This window comes from Muscardinus avellanarius (genome assembly GCF_963383645.1).
Source record: "Muscardinus avellanarius genome assembly, chromosome: 12".
NCBI classification, from domain to species: domain Eukaryota; kingdom Metazoa; phylum Chordata; class Mammalia; order Rodentia; family Gliridae; genus Muscardinus; species Muscardinus avellanarius.
In genome coordinates this window covers 94,377,100-94,399,767 of record NC_137798.1, presented here as the reverse complement: position 1 = coordinate 94,399,767, position 22,668 = coordinate 94,377,100, and the positions used below count along the sequence as shown (strand labels likewise).

The 22,668-nt window shown below is 49.7% G+C and overlaps 1 protein-coding gene across 4 annotated transcripts in view; it reads left to right on the top strand.

Moving 5' to 3' along the window:
• Positions 1 to 22,668, top strand: part of TTC7B (tetratricopeptide repeat domain 7B) — a gene marked incomplete at both ends in the record, with an annotated part of 236,690 nt that overhangs the window by 23,261 nt on the left and 190,761 nt on the right. For all 4 annotated transcript variants that reach the window (XM_080707808.1, XM_080707806.1, XM_080707805.1 and 1 more), the window contains one exon: positions 1,334 to 1,502. In XM_080707808.1, the coding sequence (XP_080563934.1) occupies positions 1,334 to 1,502 (169 nt within the window). The remainder of the gene's footprint in view (positions 1 to 1,333; positions 1,503 to 22,668) is intronic.

Genomic DNA, 22,668 nt, shown 5'->3' with positions numbered 1-22,668 from the left:
GAGAGGAGATGGCTGCTCCCCGGCCTCGTGGCTGTGGCACCTCTTCTTTCCCCAGCTGACTAGGTGGGGGCAGGGCTACAGGGAGGAAGGTGACCCCTCAGGGCTGCCACAGCCCTCGGCCTTCAGACAGGAGACCGAGCTGATTAACCTCAGCTTCACAGGCTTGAGTGGCTCGTAGGAAATCTGGCCGTTGGTGAGAAAGCAAGGCCTGACTCGCACCCTGCTGGAAGCCCGCCTTGGGTTATCTGGGCTCCGGCCTAATGCCTCCGCGGTGCCCCGGTGCCAGGCCTCTGTGTTCCCGTTGCTCGAGCTTAGCTCCGGCAGTGTACCTTCAGGCCCAGCCGGCGAGGGCCTGACGTGACATGCGGGGTTTGGGTTTGGTTGAGCTTTTCACAACAGCTTTATTGAGATATAACTCCATGCTATACAATTCACCCATGTCACATGGACAGTTCAGCGGCCTTTAGTATATTCATGAATTTGTGCAGCCATCACCACAGTCCATTCTAGAACACTTTCAGCAACCCAAAGAAACTTCGTAACCATTAGTAGACCTTCCCCAGCCCCCAGCCCTAGGCACACCCTGTCTGCTCTCCAGTTCTATACATCTGACTGTTCTGTGTGTGGCCTTTTGGGACTGGATTTTTTACTTGGGATAATGCTTTAGGGGTTGATCTGTGTTATAGCATACATACATGAAACACTTTATTTTTCATTAAGGCTAAATATTTTATGGTGAGACCACTTTTTTTTTTTTTGTGGTACTGGGGGTGGAACCCAGAGGCTTTCTACCTCTGGGCTATACTCCCAGACCTTTCTTATATCATTTTGGAAACAGGGTCTCACTAAGTTGCTGAGGCTGGCTTTGAACCTGTGTGATCCTCCTGTCTCAGCCTCCCAAGCACGGGGATTACAAGCGTGCGCCACCATGCCCGGCAACCATATTTTTTTTAATGTGTGGGGAGTACTAGGGATTGAACCCAGGGTCTTTCTACTTTTTTTTTTTTTTTTACCCCAGCCCTTTTTATTTTTTTTTTTTCTCAAATAGGATCTTGCTAATTTTTTGTGGTTGGGCTCTAACCTGCCTCTAACCAGCCTCCCAAGTACTGGGATCACAGGTGTCTGCCACTGTGCCTGGTTGCTAGACCACATCTCGATGGACATTTGGGCTGTTTGCATTTTTTGGCTATTGTGAATAATCTTGCTACAAACATTCATGCAGAGATTTTCACATGGGGACTACGGGGTTTCATGGTAACAGATGGCTGGGCCCGGAGGGAGCGTTGCGCACAGTATTGTAGGAAAATGTTTTTCTCTCTCCTTTTCCTTCTAGTCAGAATTCCTACAAGAATCCAATCTGATCATGGCCAAGTTGAATTACGTGGAGGGAGATTTTAAAGAAGCTCTGAACATTTACGCCCGGGTGGGCCTCGATGACCTGCCGCTGACAGCCGTCGCTCCGTACAGGTTACGGTTGATGGCGGAAGCCTTCGCCACCAAAGGTGAGGCCTGAGTTTGTCCCCCGCCGTCCCGTCCTTCGTAGACAGCAGAGCCTTCCCGTGAGTCTCGGGTAGTCCCCCGGGCGCTGCCCGGTTGACCCCACTGTGCATCCGGGCAACCTAAAGCAGACCGTTCCCTCGGATCTTCATTATCTCTGAAGGGAACGGAGGAGAAGCCTCCCGGCCAGGCTTCTTGATAATTGATATGCAACTTAACGAGGGACTTTTTTGGTAATTAAGTTACAGCGCAGCATGTCCAGGGATGCATGTCGTGTGGTCGGCTGCCCATGTGGCCAACCACACTTTTATTGATTACTGTCACCACTGGGTTAATTAAGGCCAATCAGTTGATACATGGCAACCACAGTGATGATCAACCCTCCGGTTGACTGGGTAGAAGATGGTGTAAACATCTCTGCTGCCAGAAAGGAGCTTGTAATGTAGTGTAGGAGGATGCAGTTCCCCAGGGAAGAAAAAGGACAGGAAGACAGGACACACGTGGCATCTGACATCCTACTGTCCCAAGCGGCCAGCCCCTCCTGTGCAGTGGGCGTTACCACATTCATCTCGCGGCTGTGAAGACGGTGAAGTCAGATGTATGTAGAGCATTTAATACAGTCCCTGGCGCATCCTCCGTGCTCATTAAGTGATACTGAACGATGACAGCTCCAAACCAGCAGCAAAAGTAAAGGTCAGGGATGGGTAACATGTCTGGGGAGGCTGGAGAGGTTTTCCTAGGCCGGCCGGCCGGGCAGGCTTCCAGGTCCAGGAGGGACACTTGGACCTGGACTTCCCAAGGCCACAGCAAGATGTGGACAGTGGGCAGCAGCTCTCTGCCTCCGCCACCTGCTGTCCAGGTCATGCCCGGTGGCGCCTGTGGCTGGCACAGGGCCTGCTGGGACCTGGGGGCGTGGCTGCAGGCAGCTGCAGGCTGACCACGCATGTGCCGCCAGCACTGTAGCCCCGGGTTGGGCTGCAGGTGGACCGGCCTGTCTGACTCAGTGTCCTGTGCAGAGCTGAACAAAGGCCTGGCCCGAGGCATACTTCTTTTTTATTTTTTTTGGTGGTGGTACTGGAGTTCCTGGAAGCCCTTCTACCTCCGGGCTACACTCCCAGACCTACTTTTTTTACATTTTTTATTTGGAAACAGGGTCTCCTAAGCCAGCGCGTGCGGCTGGCTTCGAACCTGCGCGATCCTCCTGTCTCTGCCTCCCAAGCGCGGGGATTACAAGCGTGCGCCACCACGCCCGGCCGAGGCATACTTCTTAAGGGCTTTGTGACAGGCTTGATGATTGCCCAGTTTCCTGGGGCGCCTCAAGGACTGCCAGGTTCATCTAGTCTTCTAAATGTCCCGGTGGGCTGGGATGAGAGGCCATTGTCCTTGACGGCCCGTGCGCGCCTTAATGGGCCCCATCCTCCGAGGCTGTCTCGGGGCCCTGCGAGCATCTTTGCATCTGCCCATGCTGTGTGCATCTGCCCAGATGTGTCCCGGCCCTTCTTTGCTCTCTGGTGCTCACCCAGCCTCCCACGTCCCTTTGGCTGCTGGGAGCTGTGTGCACACGCACAGATGCCCGTACGTTATATTCTGAAATGAGAGCAAAGCTTCATCCGGTGATTTCTCGGCACCTGGCCGACCCGGGGCCCGGTGGATCAGAGCTGGCACTTGGTCTTTGGTTGAGGCCCGCGGTGGCTCTGGGCCTTTGTGTTGGCTCTGAGACGGGAGCGTGGAGGCCAGCTGCCTGCAGGTGGCCCTGTCAGCGCAGTCTGGTGGTTGCCGTGCCAGCAGGACGGGGGCTTGTCCCCAAGTCTGCCCTGGGTGAGATGCGGTTAACAGCGGGCTGGCTCCTGAGACACCGGCTCCGACTCGTCTCTGACTTCCGTAGGTTAGAGCGACTCACATGTGTACAGGGCGAGGAAGGGTCCGAGAGGGAACAGCCAGTGTAGACTGGTTCTGAGCATCGGCCTGAGCCACTGGCCCGGCCCGGTTCCCGGCTCGTTTCACGCTCGTGGACCTCGTGGAGGCTCCGTGAACTTCTACCTCCGTTTCCCCATTGACCAAGGTCTCCGTGGGTTATAGGATTACATGATAGTGCTTATACAGTGCTTAAAATGGTGCCTGGCACCTGGTGAGATTCATGTAAATATCAGATTAAGAGATAAATGTTGCCGGGCATGGTGGCGCACGCTTGTAATCCCCGCGCTTGGGAGGCGGAGACAGGAGGATCGCGCAGGTTCGAAGCCAGCCGCGCGCGCTGGCTTAGGAGACCCTGTTTCCAAAATGAAAAATGTAAAAATAGGTCTGGGAGTGTAGCCCGGAGGTAGAAGGGCTTCCAGGAACCCCAGTACCACCAAAAGAAAAAAAAAAAAAAAGAGATAAATGTTAGCTGGGGATGGTAGCACATGCCTGTAATTCCAGTACTTGGGAGGCTGAGACAGGAGGATTGCAGGTTTGAGGCCAGCCTCAGAAACTTGGTGAGACCCCCCATTTCCAAATAAAAAATAAAAAGGCTAGGGGTGTAGCTCAGAGACAGAATGTCCCTGGCTTCAATCCCTAGCACGTGCGTGCGTGCGCGCAACACACACACACACACACACACACACACACACATTTTGTGAAAGTTGGGGATTTAGAAGTGACTTATAATAACAGAAGGATTGGCAGCCCAATTCATGGAGATGCCCAGACAGGCATCCCTTGAGGCCCTCAAGAGGCTTTGGTCTTACCTTTATCTTTGCCAAGGAACATGCTAGAGAGTTTTCATGGAGATGCTGCAGATAGGGGAGTCCATGAGTGGGGGGTACAAGGCACCCTAACATCAGAGGCTGCACGCTGGCCTGCCGCTGCCTGAGACGGGGCTGGCTTCCCCAGCTCAGTGTTCCCAGCAGTTTCAAATTAGTTGTTAATATTTCAAAATCGAGACCATTCATTTCACTTAACTATTTGGTTTTCTGGCATCTTCGGAAAGAAGGAAAGAGGTGTCTGCTTATCCCCCAAGCAAGACCATTTGGAGCCGGGGGGCAGCTGCCCTTGGGTGGCATGCCCCCCAGTTGCCTGCACACTCTGTAAGCGGCAGCGTGACCTGCATGCTTCCTAGGGTCACCCAGAAGACTGACCTTGTGGTGACCGAGGGCTGACAGGAGCGGGGATTCAGCCAGAGCCAGACGTGCCCTCGATCCCACAGGCCTGCTCTCGGGCCTGGCTGGCGCTCGGCCGCCGGCAGGGTGGCCGCCTTCGGTCCTTCGGTTACTGAGGCCCTCCTGTGGGCCAGCCCGCGGTGGGCCTTCCCGTCTCTCCTCCAAAGCCCGTGTTTACACACGAGAACGGAGCCTGGGTGAGGTCACCAGTGTGCCTCAGTGGCCAGCGTGTATGGGGGTTGCCCTGCACAGGCACTCTGGCCTTTTGGGGGTGCCCATTCAGTCCTGCGACGACCCGCAGGGTGAGCATCGTGTTTGTGTGTGTGTGTGTGTGTGTGTGTGTGTGTGTGTGTGTGGTTCTGGGGATCGAACCCATGGCCAGTCTTCCTCTGAGCTTCAACCTCAGTCCTTTTTATTATTTTTTGTTTTGAAAAAGTCTTTCTTGGTTGCTGAGGCTGTCCTTGAGCTTATGATTTTCCTATCTCGGCCTCCCAGGCACTGAAATTACTGGGGTGCGCCACCAGGCCCAGCTTGGCACATTATTCTGAACATTTGGCAGACGAGGAAACTGAGGCCCAGGGAGGGCAGACAAGCCTGGCGGCAGTGCTGCAGTAAGGGAGAGGCTGAGCGGGACTGGTCCCACGAGGCGGTTCGGAGCCGGTGATGCTGCGGGTGGCAGAGGGACCCAGGCGGGACAGCATCGGGCTCCAGAGCCCTGGGTCCTAATGGCTGCCCGTGGGCACATGACCTGGGGCTCCCTTGGCCAGGGAAGCTTTCCTCAGGGAGAGAGCCGCACTGGGCTCGAACCTGCCCTCCTTTGGCTCGCCCCGGGTCCTCCTCCTTCTCTCCTCTGGAGCCCCCGCAACGAGGATTCTCCCATTCGGAGGTGGCAGAGTCTGGCACGTAACTGGCTCTCAGGGACTCCTCGTGTTCATGAAGCTTTCCTTGCTTGGATTCCTGCCCAGACGCCTGTCTTGTAAGCTGGGAGATGTTGGGAGCCTTTCCTTCTTGTCTGTCATGGACAGATGTGCTTTCTGCGCCTGTGAGTAACATACTGAGTGTGTGTGGGTCACACAGAGTCCTTCCCTAGCAACTGGGGGTGCTTGTGAGAGCCTGGCATCGCCCACTGTCCTGAGGGGCCCATGTTCAGGCTGCTCCTGTCCTCAGAGAGCTGCTGAGGTGACCTCGCCCTCCACCCCTTCCTCCCATCTCTCTAACCTAAGTGGAGAAACCGGGGATGGGAAGGAAGAATGGAGAAACTCCGCAGCTTCTGGGATATTGGGGCAGCCAGTGAGTGGAGGGCTCAGCTGGGATACAGGTTGAGGGAACCTCTGGGGCGCTCAGCGGCCACAGGTGGTGTTCTCCCTGCGGGGGTCAGAGCTGCTGGACAAGAGGTGTCCTTCTGCAGCTGGGCCTGTGGGAGCTGCTTGGCGTGACTTCCTAGGGACGGCCTTTCTCAGTGGCCCTGGTGTGTACCTTCTGTGATAAAGGGACCAAACACACATCAGCTCCAGTGACGGAGTCTGTTCCCATCCAACTGGGTGGCTGGAGGGCATCCCTGCTTGCTGACAGATGAGCCCTGCTCTCAGACAACCTGCTCCATTCTGATGCAATTCTGTGATTTCTAAGTAAAATCTACACAGGGGGGTCAACAGTACTCTTCCAAGAGTGCCGAGAGGACTAAGTAAGACGAAACAGGAAGGTGCTTGGAAATATATGAGTAGAGGTCAATGGGTCACCATGCTGAGGTCTGGGCCAGCCTCCACCCCAGCCCCAGCCCCAGCCTCCCCACTCCAGCACGTGCCCCACACCCACATCCCCCGGACTGTCCAGGAAGGCCCTGCCTGGCATCCATCTTTGCTTGGGTGGCCAGTGGTGCTCCGGTTGTCTCTGGGTTGGTCTCTTGTCCCTTCCCCCGCACTGATGTTTTATTGTTCTTAATGTCGATCGCACACGTATGTCTATAAAATCCAGACATGTAAGTAAGTTAAAGAACATAAAATACCCTCTGCCAGCTCCCCAGAGGCCGGTGCTGTCAGCACCTGAGTGCTCTCCTCCCACAGCTTTCCTACACTTACCGTACGTGAGACTATATTTTTAATAAAAAGGGGTTTTACTATATATATTGCTTTCTGACCTGTGTTTTCACTTCACTAGAGATCATAAATATTTCCCACCACAATACATTTCTCTAATTTTTAAGAACTGTGTGCCTTCTCGTTGTACGGAGAGGCATGGTCTATTTAACTGAAAGCCTCTGGTTTGGGACTTGGAGGTGGTTTCCAGCTGCTCATGTTGTGCTCGGGGTTGTGACGAGCCCCCTCTCAGCCGGTCTTTGTGCTGCTCCTCAGGAAGCCCACAGTTCAGCTTTAAGAGTTTCCGGGTCAAAAAAAGTATTTCCAGATTGTCCTGTGAGCTTGGGGCCTGCAGGCCCGCCTTCCTGCAGTGGGAGGGGCCGAATTTGTGTTCAGGACAACACTGGGTGGAATCCTGTAATCCCAGAATTTGGGAGGCTGAGGTGGGAGGATCCCAGGTTCCAGGTCAGACTCAGAAACTTAGCCAGACCCTGTTTAGAAATAAAAAATTAAAAGGGCTGCGGGTATATCTCAGAGACAGAATGCCCTTGGGTTCAATCCCCGGGGTATGGTGGGGAGACATTTATGATCAATAGTGTGCTTAGGATAGACTATTTGGAAAATAAAGAAAAATATAAATATTTACATGTTTATATTATATATACACATTTATAGTTATTTAAAGTTATTTATACACAAATCAGATACCACATTGAACTTCAGCTATGTTGCAGGGGTGAAATGTGCGTAGTGTGTGTGTGTGTGGGGAGAAGTAATTCCCCCATCACCACACAAACAGACAAACAGAAAAACCGTGGGTTCTTGTCCTAAGCTAAGAATAAATATTCATGGCTTGGACAGTTGCTGAAGATTTAAAGAAGTTTATTAAAAAGATAGAAATATAGAGATAGTTACAGCCCTGTGCCAGAGCGGGGCACAGGGGGGCAATTCGAATGAAAATGCCAAAGAACTCCAGTTTACTGAGTGTTTTTATCCGCCCAAGTCCTAGGCAGGTCCTTTGATCTGGAGATATGCTACCCCCTTATCTCCAGCCCCCCACCCCCTGGCTCTGCTTCTGCTATCTCTCCAGCTGGATTTGGGGCAGGAGGGAGAGCCATCCTGTCTCCAAACACAGGCCTATACCTTTTGTTTTATCCCCCAGAATGTGTGAAATTGTTAAGAAACCTTCTTTCCTGGCTCCAGCCTTCTTTCCCAATACTGATACATTAATAAATTTTAAAACCTTTTCCCAATACTAGTATAAACTAGTTAACCACTATTAAATTATATATATATATATATATATATATTAAAATTTGTAATATTTCTGGGTTTGGTGGTCCATGTCTGAAAGCTAAGGTAGGGAGATTGCAAGTTCACGTACAGCCTGGGCAACTTACCAAGACTCTGTCTCAAAATTAAAAATTAAAATAAAATGAAGAGGTAGAGGTAGATTAAATTCTCAGTATTGCAAAAAAGTTTTATATGTGTATATACACACATATATGAACATACGTAAAATTTTATGCACAATTTGGATTCTGTTATATGTACTGTTTTATATTCTTTTTACTATATATGTATATATATGTACATGTGTACATAAACTTTTTCATGTCATTAAGTATTTTCGAAAAGTGTGTGTGTGTGTGTGTGTGTGTGTGTGTGTGTGTGTGTGTGTGTTATTGGAGATATAACCCAGAGGCATTCTACCTCCAAGCTATACCTCCAGCCTGATTTTATTTTTTATTTTGAAACAGAGTCTTACGAGTTTCAGAGGGCCTCACTAATTTGCTGAGGTTGGCTGCGGACCTTCGATCCTCTTATCTCAGCCTCTCAAGTCACAGATTGCAAGCATGCCACCATGCCTGGCTGGAAACACAGATTTAAGGTTTGTGTTGTGGTTGTTTTGAAGAGTTTGCCTCTGGAACATCTGTGTGTGCACCCATGAGGTGTTACATTCTTGTGACCTGCTTGTTTCACTTGTGTAATAGCTTCGAGGTTCATCCTTGTTATGGTTTGTGTCGGAATTCTCGTCCTTCTAAAGGATGAATAATCTTCCATTGTATGCACGTACCACATTTTGGTCTGTGGCCTAACAGGGTCCATCCTGGCCACTGTCCCACGTGGAAGGCGCGTGCCGGCCCTCGGGTGGAGCGGCTGGGAACGTCCATCAGCTCTAGTGGGCCTGTGCTCTCGTGCTCTCTGTCTTACTTACCTTGGTCGCTCTGTCCATTACTGAAGTCTTAAACTATCATTTTAAAACTGCTTATTTCTTCCTGAAATTCTGTCGGGCTTTGCCTCACATATTTTGATGGTCTGTCATTGGGTGTGTAAATATCTAATTTTTTTTTAATCTTCCTGCTGTATTAAACCTTTTTAATATATAAAGTCCTTCTTTGGCTCTAAAAAATGACAAAGATATCATCGTTATCTTTTTGATTTAAGTCCTATTTTATCAGATATTATTATAGTGCCCTTTCTTTTTTGATTACTATTTGCATGGAATATATATTTATCATCCTTTTTAAAAAAAATTCTTTGTGCCATGCCTGGCAATGTTTATAGGTTTTTTTTTAATGATTTATTGGTATTGGTATGTAATTCACATCTGTGCTATAAAGTTCAACCTTTTTTTTTTTTTTTTTTTCTTTTGGTGGTACTGAGGTTCCTGGAAGCCTTTCTACCTCTGGGCTACACTCCCAGACCTATTTTATAGTTTTTTTTTTTTTTTTTTAAATTGGAAACGGGGTCTCTTAAGCCAGGGCGGCTGGCTTCGAACCTGCACAATCCTCCTGTCTCCGCCTCCCGAGCGCAGGGATTACAAGCGTGCGCCACCACGCCCGGCTTAAAGTTCAACCTTTTAACGTATACAATGCCCATGGTTTTTAGTATATTTGGAGTTGTATAACCATCACTACAATCAACTTGGAACAACCTTTATCACCCCAAAAAGAAACTTTGCAATCACTTCTCATCCCCAAGCCCCGGCTCACCTCAGCATTCCTAGTGAATCTGTGGGCTCAGTCTGGGCTGTCTTCTCACGCTCCTTTGCTTTTTTGTGTGTGATACTCAGAGACATTCTACCTCTGAGTTACATGCCTAGGCCTTTATTTTTTTTTAAACAAGGTCTCCCTATTGCTGAGAGCCTCCCTACACACTGCCTTTATTATTGTAGCTTCGTAATAAGTTTGAATTTGAAAAGTGTGAGTACTCTAATTTTGTGATTATTTTTAAAGATTGTTTTGACTCTTTTACATTTCCATATAAATTTTAGGATAGATTGCAAATTAGTGCAGGAAAAAGTTTTAATAGGGATTGTGTTGAATCTGTAGATCAGATGGAGGACTACTGTTATCTTAACAATATTAAGTCTTCTAACCAGAAAATGTGGGATGTCTTCTTTCATTATTTATTTATTTATTTATTTATTTATTTATTTATTTTTGTTTTGTTTTTTGTTTTTTCTTTTGGTGGTACTGGGGTTCCTGGAAGCCCTTCTACCTCCAGGCTACACTCCCAGACCTATTTTTTTATATTTTTATTTGGAAACGGTCTCTTAAGCCAGAGAGGCTGGCTTCGAACCTGCGCGATCCTCCTGTCTCCGCCTCCCAAGCGCGGGGATTATAAGCGTGCACCGCCACGCCTGGCTTCTTTCATTATTTAAAAAAAAGTTTTATAATTTTTTTTTGTTGTATAAGTTTTATATTCTTTTTGTTAACTGTCTTCTAAGTATTTTGTTATTTTTAATGTAATATATAGAATTGGCTTCCCAGTTTCATTTTGTGATTGTTCATTGCTACAGAAATACAACTGGCTTGGGTTTGGTGACACACACTTGTAATCCCAGCTTTGGGAGGCTAAGACAGGAGGTTCACAGGCTCACAGTCAGCCTCAGCAATTTAGTGAAGTCTTGTTTCAAAATAAAAGAATAAAATAGAGCCGGGGGTGTCCCTCATAGGTGGAATGCCTCTGGGTTTCATCACCCACACCACACACACACACACACACACACACACACACACACACACACGGAAGGAAGGGAGGGAGGGAGGGAGGGAGGGAGGAAGGAGAAGAGAAATAACCGAACCAGGTATGGTGGTGCCCTCCTATTGCCCCAGTACTTAGGAGGCTGAGACAGAAGAATCACAGGTTCATATCCAACCGTAGCAACTTGGCAAGGCCCTCCACAATTTAATAAGACCTTGCTTCAAAATAAACCCTAAAATAGGGCTTGTGGTGAAGCCTGGAGGTAGACTGTTCCTGGGTTCAATTCTCAGAACCACACTAATGTAAAAAGAGAAATACAAAAAATTTTTTTGTGTGTTGAGCCTTTGTCCTGCAGCCTTCCTGAGCTCATTTATTAGCTCTAGAAGGTCCTTATTTTTCTTTAGGGTTTTCTGTATGTAAAATCATGCCATCTACAAATACAGTTTTACTTCTTCCTTTCCAATCTGGATGTCTTGTTTCTTTTTGAGGTGTAATTGTGCTGGCTAGTACCTCCAGGACACTGTTGACTAAGTGACCAGAGTGGACATCTTATCTTAGGAGAAAGTTTTATGCCTTTACCATTGAGTATGGGTTTTTCTTCACAGCTCTGGTCACCTTGAAGAAGGTCTCTTCTAGATCTAGTTTATCGAGTGTGGTTTTGTTTTTGTTTAACCCAGGGACATTATACCTCAGAACTACACCTCCAGCACTATTTTACTTTATATTTTATGTGGAAATAAGGTCTTGCTAAGTTGCTGAGGCTGGCCTCAAACCTGCGCGATCCTCCTGTCTCTGCCTCCCAAGCGTGGGGATTACAAGCGTGCGCCACCATGCTAGCTATCAGATGAGTTTTGAAGTGTTCCTTCATCCTCCAGTTTCTGGGAGAATTTTTGAAGGATTGGTGTTAATTCCTTTTAGACATTGGGTAGAATTCAGCAGTAAGACTTTATGAGCCTGAGTTTTTTTTTTTTTTTTTTTTTTTTTGTGGGTCTGGGAATGGAACCCAGGGGCATTCGACCTCCAAGCTACAACCCCTGCCCTATTTTTATTCTTTATTTTGCAACTGAGTCTCACTGAGTTGCAGAGGGCCTCACTAAGTAGGTGAGGCTGTCCGCGAATCGCGATCCTCTGGTCTCAGCCTCCCAAGTACTGGGATTACAAGCGTGCGCCACCACGCCAGGCTCTTCAGTAATATTTTGAGTAGCAGCTCATCCGTGTTCTGAAGCAAACCTGACACATGCCACAGTCCAAGGAAACACCACTTCCTGAACATGGAATTGATTGACATTATCAGTCTGGTGGACACATCTCCTCTTTTCTTTTTTTTTCCTGCCAGGAAACTGTCAAGCACTGCCAGGTTCTGAGCATGAGGAATGACTTAATTAAATTTATAAGCAAGAATGATTGTTCTGGCACAGAGCGGAGAATATATTAGAAGGGCTTCAGAATGTAGGGAGGCGACTGGAGGGGTTGCTGGCTTGGGCCCTCCCTCAGGCTGCTCTGCCTTGCAGGGGCCCGGCTCTGCAGCAGTCCGTTGATGTGTGTGGGTTTGGCCAGCAGGAGTTCCTGGCAGGAAATCGGAGGGTCCAGGAGAGAGGAGTCAGGTATTTCTCTCTCCCTCTGCGTCCAGCAGCACCTCTGGCAGCAATCGTGTCAGCGCCTGTCAGATGCAACCTCCCTCCGTGACTTTAGCTCTCAGCCAGGGCCCTGCTCCTGGGCTCGCAGAGCTGCGCCTCCCCCCTCTGCCTTTCCGGTCGTGGCTTCCTGCCGTTGCTGGATCTGGGACGGAGAACCGGCTTGCTTTTCTCTTGTCTCTTTTATCCCAGTGCAGACAGCCGTGCATTGAATTCCCTTTATCCTTTGCTCTCAGAGGATCCTGGTAGGTACTGAGGGTACGGCCAAAGCCCAGATTCCAAGTGCAAAGAGCCCAAGGACAGGGCCGGGCGAGTCAGAATGAAGGGGCATTTGCCAAAGAAATAGTAGGCGATGGAGGCGGGCTGTGTGTGTTGGGAAGTTGGCGTGGGAAGGTGACTAAGGAAGGAAAGAAGATGGTGGTGAAATTTGTAGCTTAGTGCCCGGGGCAGGTAATAATGTTTAAAGAGATGAGAGTCTTTGGGAGTGGAAGATGGGAAATTGGAGTTGACCATGGTGAAATATGTGTCCACCAGGGGGCGCCGTGCAGGGACCCACTAGCATCCTGGGGCTACTGCTCAGCCTGAGGGTTTCTTGGCTATTGGTTGGTTGGTCTGGATTGAGGATTTCTCTGCCCGCAGGAGAAGACTGGCTGAAGCGCACGCAGAGGGCAGCAGGGTGCAGAGGGCAAGGCGCAGCCCACACGGGACTGGCTGTCAGGGTTCTGGGCTGATGGAGGGAAGGAGGCGGGTTGTGACGCATCGCTTCCCCTGGGCTACAGTCCCTGAGACACACAGGCGCGTGTGCATCGTGGCAGAGGAACTTCCCCAGTGAGGGCGACATTCACACGCGGTGAAGGCAAAAAGTCGACAGTCGTCAGAGTGTTGGGACAAGTCAAGATGAGGTTTTTTTAAAATTTATTTTGTACTGGGGATGGAACCCAGGGACATTCTACCTCCGAGCTACACCCCCAGCCCTATTTTTATTCTTTATTTTGAAACAGGGTTTCACTAAGTTGCAGAGGGTCTCACTAATAGTAGTTGAGGCTGTCTGCCAACCACAGTCCTCCTGTCTCAGCCTCCCGAATGCTGGGATTACAAGCATGCACCACCACATCCAGCTCAAGATAAGGTTTAAATACACCATGGGAAGCCGGGTGTGGTGGCGCATGTTGTGATCCCAGTACTTGGGAGGCTGAGACAGGAGGGTCTGGGTTCGTGGACAGCCTCAGCTACTTAGAGAGTGTCGCTCCAACTCAGTAAAACCCTGTTTCAAAATAAATAATAAAAAATAGGGCTAAGGGTGTAGCTCGGAGGTAGAATGACCCTGGGTTCCATTCCCAGTACCACCAAAAAAAGAAAAAAAAAAATTAGGTGGATTGCAGGCTTACGTTTAGCCTCAATGACTTAGACTTTGTTTTAAAAAGAAAAGAGTAGGGGGTGAAATAAAAAAGTATTAAAAAAGTTAAAAAACATAAATGTACCACAGGAAAATGCACGTTAAAATAATCAAGCTGGCAAAAGAAAAGAAAAAGAAAAAGAAAAAACCCATCTTTTCCCTATCGAGCGAAGCCTGGGCTCCCAGTGAGTCTCCTTGCCAACCACAGCAGGCCCAGGCACGGCCACGTGTCTCCACACCTCTGGACAGCACGGTCCAGTCTGGTGAGGCTGGCCACGTGTCCGCTGGGCCCCGCCCTCCACCCAGCGGCCTGGGGTCCCCACGGCCGCACAGGCCTCGCCAGCCCCGTCGGTCCACGGCGCTCCTGCCTCTGGTTCCACCTCTGTTTATAGTTAGTGCCATCTACTTTGGCACTCATTTTATTTAATTATTTCACATCTGCCACTTGCTTCTCTCAAACTGGATTGTATAATTAATTAATCCCATTAAGTCAGCAGCGAGGTGGGCGCCAGCTGTGGGCGGGGCCCTGAGCGAGGGCCTTCGCTTTGTTCCCCGCACGGGCCCCAGGCACAGTGCCTGCCATGCAGGGGTGCCGCTGCGGGGCTGTGCCTTAACATTCTGGCAGCAGACACTGCTGGAGAGAAACTCCACTCCAGTAGCAAACACATCGCTTAAGCCAAACGTAAGGCCTGCAGAGGCTTCTGAGACCCTCTGTGGTTTAGATGAAAAGTGGGATTGGAGCCGGTCGTGGTGGCGCGTGCTTGTAATCCCAGCATTTGGGAGGCTGAGACAGGAGGATCGCAGGTTCAAGGTCAGCCTCAGCTACCTAGGTGAGGCTGTTTGCAACTCAGTGAGACCCTGTTTCAAAATAAAGAATAAAAAATAGGGCTGAGGGTGTAGCTCGGAAGTAGAATGACTCTGGGTTCCATCCCCAGTATATCACACACACACACACACACACACACACACACACACACACACACAAAAGTGGGTTTGGGGTTGAGCCTGGTATGAAGCAAATACTCGTGTCTCCCACTCCTCTCCCCCACACTCACCTTTGGGGGGCTTGTGTGTGGTGGAGTCCCCCCCCCCCACTGCCTGCCTCCCACAACTCCCCGCCTGGAAAGCCGGCGATGCTCTGGGTCTCACAGCCCTGGCCGCTTTGTGTGCTGGTACCAGGGATTTTTATTCTTAGGATTCGGGATCTTAATGTCTAGGATCTCCTTGGGCCCAGACGCCTGCAGAGCTGGCCACAATGCGAATGACCACCTGTCCTGACCCATTTCTTATTTTAAAAGCTAGGAGCTGAGCGTGGTGGTTTATGCTGTAATCTTAGTACTTGGGAAGCTGAGATGGAGGATTGTGGGTTCTCAGCCAGCCTCCACAACTTGTAAGGCCCTCTGTAACTTAGTGAGACCCTGTTTCAAAATAAAGAATAAAGAATTGGGCTGGGAAGCTGGGCGTGGTGACACACATGCTTGTGATCCCAGTACTTGGGAGGCTGAGACAGGAGGATCTCATCCAGCCTCAGATACTCAGTGAGGCCTTTCACAACTTAGTGAGACCCTGTTTCCAAATAAAAAATAAAGAATAGGGCTGGGGTGTAGCTCGGAGGTAGAATGCCCCTGGGTTCAATCCCTAGTTCTGGGGGGAATAATTGGGGCCGGGAGTGGAGCCCAGAAGTATAATGCCCGTGGATTCTATCCCCAGTACCACGAAACCAATCAAGCCAGGGCCCTGACGCCCGGTACAGTGCTGTTGTTACTACCCCAGCTTCTGGCTCTGTGGCTCCCAAACCATGTCTGGTGTTCATTTTCTTCCCCCAAATGTTCACGCTGCCTTGGGAATGAAAAGAAGCCTCCATATTTGGAAAGCTCTGCGCTCTGCCGGGGGCGGGAGCGAGCACAGGCTGTTCTGTAGAGAAGGAGGGCGTCCGCGTGGTTGAGGGTGGCTGGGAAGGTCTGGAAGACAGCGAGCTGCGGGCGGCCTGGCGGGGCCTCCTCCTGCAGCCCTGGCCGTGCAGCCTCTCCAGACGGACAGGACTCATGTTTATGGAGTGGCCTTGTGCTGGTTTCTGAGGTGACAGTACTAAGTTATTAATAACACGCACAGCATCTACACGTCCCTCCTGCGCAGCCTCTGAGCCCTTGCCCCTCAACCCTCCGCAGCCTGCAGTCTGTCTGGATAGACCCTGTTTGTTTCCAGGTCAGGAGGGCTTGCGCACCCACACCCCAGCTCAAGGGCGGCGCTTGCAGGTGCAGATACTGTGATAGACCGAGACCGAAGGAGGCTCTTGGGGTCCTGTGAGGCGCCTTCTGGTTTAGTGGCCCTCAGAGCCAGAGCCAGTGTAGACACCGCAGGAGGTTTAGGAAAAACACCTTTTCCTAAACAGTGTTGACAGCCCTCGAGCGTCTTCACAGTAGGACACTTTGAAACTCAAGGCAGATGCAAAGGCCTGCCAGGCCTCCAGCCACACGTTCTGACCTGGGGCTGGCGGGCTAGCCAGGACTCACTGCTCCGGCCCCAAGCTCGCGCTGCGGTCCCGCCGGCCACCGCCAGGGGTCGCGGGAGCCGCGTCGCCGAGCCGCGTCCGAGCCGCGCATGCGCTGGGAGCCAGGCCGGGCCGCGTCCTCCCCTGTCCCCCTGTCACCTGGACCCCAGCACCCTGCCGCCCGTGCCACGCCGCCTTCCGACGGCGGCCTCTGGGGTCACAGAAGCCGGCAGTTTAGAAAGATGGGGAAATGTGACTTCTGCTATGGAGCCTTAGTAGGCCTGGAGCGCGCCCTTCCTTCCTCACCGATAGAAACCCGTTTCTGCAGGAAGAACCACGGCGCCCAGGAGGACGTCCTGGGAGACTGTCCAAGCCTGGAAACGAGGGGCGCTCACCCCGGCCTTTATGAGTTGGTGTTTCTAACGACATGCCCTAGTGACATCCTGGGTCACAAGAAACACAGCCGACAGTGCTTTTTCCCTGGGAAACACATCTCCAGCCGGGCATGGTGGTGCACGCGTGTAATCCCAGCATTCTGGAGGCTGAGACGGAAGGATCACAGTTCGAGGACAGCCTTAGCTACTTAGCGAGGCCCTTTGCAACTAAGTGAGACCCTGTTTTAAAAATAAAGACTAGCCGGGCATGGTGGTGCACCCTTGTAATCCCAGCATTCTGGAGGCTGAGACGGGAGGATTGCAGTTCGAGGACAGCCTCAGCTATTTAGTAATGCCCTTTGCAACTCAGTAAGACCCTGTTTCAAAATAAAGATTAAAAAATAGGACTATGCCAGGCGTGGTGGTGCACACTTGTAATCCCCGTGCTTGGGAGGCGGAGACAGGAGGATCGCGCAGGTTCGAAGCCAGCCGCGTTGGCTTAAGAGACCCTGTTTCCAAATTTAAAAAAGTATAAAAATAGGAGTCTGCGGGTGTAGGCTGGAGGTAGAAGGGTTTCCAGGAACCCCAGTACCATCAAAAAAAGAAGAAAAAAAAAAGTAAAAAATGGGTGTAGCTAGGAGGTAGAATGCCCCTGAGTTCCATCCCCAGTACTGCAAAACAAGCAGACAAACAAACAAACAAAAAACCCCCATGTCTCCATGCTGGTGGGGCCATGCCTGTCTCTCGGGGGTCTTCCCAGGGAGAAAGCTCCTTGGATCAGGAGTCAGGTGACCTCTGCCAACACCCCCTCTTCCCTCTCCCCTGGGGACCCTGCGGAAATCCATCCGGAAGCCTCTGTGAGCTTGAACTGCCCACCTGCTGAGGAAAGGAGCATAGGGCCTCCCTGGTTCTCCTTGAGAAGCTGCTTTTAACTTTTTCCAGGCTTCGAGTATTTTTATGGGAAAGTCCATTTATGGACGGAACTTGGGGGGAGGAAGTGGCACAGGATCCTTGCTCAGCGCTGGCTTTGCGCACATGGGAACCCGCCCAGCCAGTGTGTGGGGTGCTGTGAGGCCGGGGTGGGAGCTCCGCTGTGGGCTCCTCCTGGCTGCTTCTCCTCCAGCCTTGCCTCCCTCCCCATCCCACAGCCGACACTGTCCGCTAATGAGCATGTGTGTTTTTATTTTCTTGAGTTATGAAAATGTCCGGAATTAGCTAGTGGTGATGGTTCAACAACTACATGAACAACTAAAACCACTGAATTGCATACTATACACAGTGGGTTTTATGGTATGTGAAGAATATCTCAATAAAGGAGGGAGGGGAGGGAATGGGGCGGGAACTGGGTAAGGGCTAACTGGGTGATGTGTGCACGTATACCTCCCCATAATTGTACTCCATTAAGATGTATGACTACAGTGCACCAATAAAAAGTTAAAAAAGAATAAATTTATGTACAAAATAGCAAATGAATAAAATCCTCCCACATGGAAACTTCCCATCCTACAATTGCCTAAAGAAAATAATAGTATAAATAGTAATCAGAGTTCCTGTGTTTTGGGTAGTTACTGAGTGCCGGGCACTGTTCTAGAGCCTGAGCATATTTATTTATTTATTTATTTATTTATTTATTTTGAGCATATTTATTTATTTATTTATTTATTTGCTTGCGGCACTGGGGGTGGAACCCAGGGCATTCTACCTCTGAGCTACACCCCTAGCCCTACTTTTTATTCTTCATTTTTCAAACAGGGTCTCAATGAATTGTAAAGGGCCTCACTAAGTAGCTGAAGCTGGCCACAAACCTCGAGCCTCCCAAATACTGGGATTACAAGTGTGCGCCACCACGCCTGGCCCGAGCACTTTATATATACAGTCAGCTGTGGATTAGAAACTAGAGTCTGGCTTCCTGACCATGTGTTATGCTCCTCTGTGTAGAGATAAATATGTCAACCATAAGAGGAAGCGTGACTTGGGGCCTAAGAACAAGGACTCGGGGTTAGGCTGTCGGGGCTGGACCTAGCTCTGCGGCCCTCTTGTAATCTTGGGTAAGTTACTTACCAGCTCAACCCCACCTTCCCTCAGCTCTAATATGCAGATGAGAGAAATCCTCTATCAGGAGACTCTGAGAGTCAGGTAAGTCATCAGACTTATCTGTTATCTGAGAACCTGTCTGGCATGTAGCTACCATTTGATACATGCCATTATTATTACTATATGTGATTAGTAATCGAGACTCAAAAAGCATATGATCAGGCTGCAAACTGTCATTTAGTGAGCATGTCAGCTTGAGTCACCAGCTCATTTGCTTGCAGAATTATAGAGCTAGAAAGAACATTCATTGAAAGATCATCTATTCTAGCAGGTAACTGTCTACTCCGGGCCTGAGGGCCTCCTCTTGTGTGAGGAGTGTGTGTGTGTGTGTGTGTGTGTGTGTGTGTGTGTGTGTGTCTCCCCTAAGAAAAGCACGCTGAGTATGTACGTGAGTGAGTGTGTCTGTATGCCTTCTAAGAAGGACGTGCTGAGTGTATGTGTGCGTGTGTGTACATATCTCCAAAAAAGATGCTGAGTGTGTGTGTGCATGTGTGAGTATGTGTGTCCATATACCTTCTAAGAAGGACGTGGTGAGTGTGCGTGTGTGTATGTGTGTGTGTGTGTGTGTGTGTGTGTGTGTGTGTCTGTCTGTCTGTCTGTCTGTCTGTATACCTCCAAAGAAGGATATGCTGAGTCTAGAAGGCAGACAATTCATGAAAGGATCCAAAAGGGACCGGCCGTGGCTCCCAGCCCAGAGACCACTCAAAGTCTGAGAAGCTGTGGATGGACAGGACCCTCACAGGAGGTGGTCTGCCCCTCCTCCCCTACACACGGCGCTTGGTTCCTTTTGCATCCCCTGCGCTCCACCCCGCTCACACACAGGTACGGGGTCTGGTCCTCCATTGAGCACAGTATACCCGGCACCTGTGGGCGCCAGGCCACGCTAGAGCCCAGAAGGCCAGACCAGCAAGCTGGGGCTGCCTTTGCCAGGAGCCTGCTTTGTGCCTCTCAGATCTGTTCTCCTGAGGGTTTTCTCCCCTTGGACATTGAGATCCCTGGAAATTGTCTTCCTGCCTTTCAAGCTCATAGCATGGAGCTGGGTTATCAGAGACATGATGCTATAATAAAGATTTTCTAGTCCTTCCAGTTGTAAGGTCTCCTGTGGGTCATGTTACAGCAGTGCGTCAGGGTGTACCTGGCCTCCCTGACTTCCAGGGATGGGTCAGATAAATGAGGAGACCAGCCAGGCACGCAGCACATGCCTGTGATCCCAGTGCCTGGGAGGGGAAGACAGGAGGATCACAGGTTTGAGGCCAGTGCATGGTAGCTTAGCAAGACCTGTTTCAAAATAAAAAGTAAAACGGGTAGGGGTGTAGCTCAGTGGTAGAACACCCCTGGGTTCAATCCCTAGTACCACATTAAAAAAATAGGCTTGAGGCAATAGCGGCTAGTGTTAAGTACATAGTTCCTATCATTACAGCTTACAGCCTTTTATTGCGCTGTATAACACTGTATGAAATTAATTTCCTGTTCATTTTGATGTGATTTTAAAAAATCAAAACATTTGTTTTGGCCGTTAGTCTCTCAGTCATATCGCTTGGTGATATCTCAGTAGCTCAGGGGATTTTCTGGGTGAGCTCGGTGGTATGTCACGAGTGATGCAGGGAATTTTCTGGGTGCTGTAGCTCTTGGTGACAATGAAAAATCAGCACCCTGAGACCCTGGACTTTGATTCATACCCTTTACAGCTTGAGGCCCATTTTTATTGCCCTCGCTGTTATCAGACCCTGAACATGCTGCTGTCAGCAGCTCAGCAGGGCTTCCTGGTCAGTGAGCCCAGGGGTCAGACCCGGCTTTATCAGTTAGCTGTGGAGCCCCAAGTTCAACCTTATCTATAAAATTCTGTTAGCACTTTCTTGCATAGTGGCTCTTGGGATTAGAAATGGTCTAACTCAAACCCCAGGCATAGCGCTGGGTGCTGAGTAGGACTTTGCTAAGTAAACTTATTATCATTGAAATACTCACTCGTACATCCAGTGAAGACTCCTACCTGAGGGAATTGCAAATGTATACGGACCTGAAAGAGCCTGGCAGCACCCCTCAGCGACGGCTGGAATTTCTGGCAGTGAGAAGTGCAGCTCTCTGCTTTCTCCACCAAACCTCTGGAAACTGAAGGCCGTGGGGAAATAGAAGGAGCCCGTACAGAAACTGGAATCTTGATGTTGAAGGAAACAGGGCCAGTCCAGCTTGTCATACTGTGTTAAATGAGTCACTTACGCAGAACAGTCGAGAAGTATTCTACCTCTGAGCTAGACCTCCAGCAGCCCCGTTTTATTTATTTTGAAACAGGGTCTCACTAAGTTCCTGAAGGTCTTGCTAAGTTGCTGAGACTGGCCTCGAACCAATGATCCTCCTGGCTCAGACTCCCAAGTCCTGGAATTACAGGTGTGTGCCACCACACTTGGCTATCTTTGAGCTTTTAAAGGCATAGAGGGCGCTCAGTGTGCTTCTCAGCTGCCTAGCATCTTCATCTGCTGTGACGTCCCACTGTCTCCTTGTCTCTGTATGTAGCTCACCCTCCTCCTCCTTCTCCTCCCTTTCCCTCTCTTTCTCTCTTTTTCTTTTTTGTGGTATTAGGGATATAACCCATGGGCATTCTACCTGTGAGCCACACTCCTAGCCTTATTGTATGTATGTATGCATGCATGCATGTATGTTTAAACAGGATCTCACTAAATTGCTGAGAATCTCACTAAGTTACTAGGCTGGCCTTGAACCTGAGCCTCCTGTCTTCCAAGTACTGGGATTACGGGCGCCAGCCACCGTACCTGGCTCACCTTGGCTTCAACACGCCGCCCTGCTCAGGTCTCGGGAGTTCTTGCAGGATGCTTTGGCCCCAGCTGAAAGGCTCCCTATAATTCCCGTCTCTGGTGCCTGCACAGACTTTTGGCAAGTCACTTAACTTCTCTGAGATGCTTTCTCTTCCCACACTTTGGGCAGAGGACAATACTTACTGAATCCGACCAAGTGTATGTAAGAGCTTTGAAGACATTTAAGTGATATCAAAATGATTTTCTCACCACTAGTTTATTTACACTGTGTTATCTTTCACAGGAAGGACCTTTCAGAAATGAGTGCACGTGACAGTTCCCTCCTGTGACACATAGATAAATGATTTTTGTGGGTACTCTGCCTTCTTCAGATCACAACAAAATGGCCAGCCACTTTTATCACCCCTGCTTTAAAGCTGGCCTTGACTGTCAAAAAGCCCTTTGCTATGGTTTGACTGCGCCCCTCTAAACAGTGCCCGTGTCAGAGCTGGGTCCCCAGTTGGGTGATGCTGAGAGGTGGTGGGACCTTTAAGAGGTGGGGCCTTGTGGAAAGTGACTAGATCGTTGGGATTAAAAGTGACTAGATCAGAAGGGATTGATATGGTTCTCAAGGGGTCCCAGTTACTTCCTGGGAGAGTGGTTTGTTATGAAAAGGGGAGCCCGGGCCCTGGATCCCTCCTGCTTCCTGCCCTACCCTGTGGGCTCTCCCTCTTGTGGAAGCTTCCATCATGATCAGTCCACCATGTTGTGATGTGGCCGGAGGTCCCAGCCCAGAGCCCAGCACGTGTTGGCGCCGTTCTAACTCTCCATTTATAAAGTGCCCAGCGTTGGGTATTTCATTATATCAACAGAAACAGACTAACACACATTTAATTTCCATCACCCCACTTTTTTCTCCCCTTAATGGTGCTGGGGATTGAACCCAGGGGCAGTATACTTCTGAGCTATATTCCTAGCCCTATTTTATTTTTTATTTGTAAACAGGTTGTTGAGGCTGACCTCAAAGCTGCAATCCCGTTTCAGCCTCCCAAGTACAGGGATTTACAGGCATGTGCCACCATGCCTGGCTTCACCCTTAAAAAAAAAAAAAAAAAAAAAAAAATATATATATATATATATATATATATATATATATCTTTTATATTTTGTGTGTGTGGTACTGGGGATTGAGTTCTGGGGCATTTTACCTCTGAGCAACACTGCCAGCAC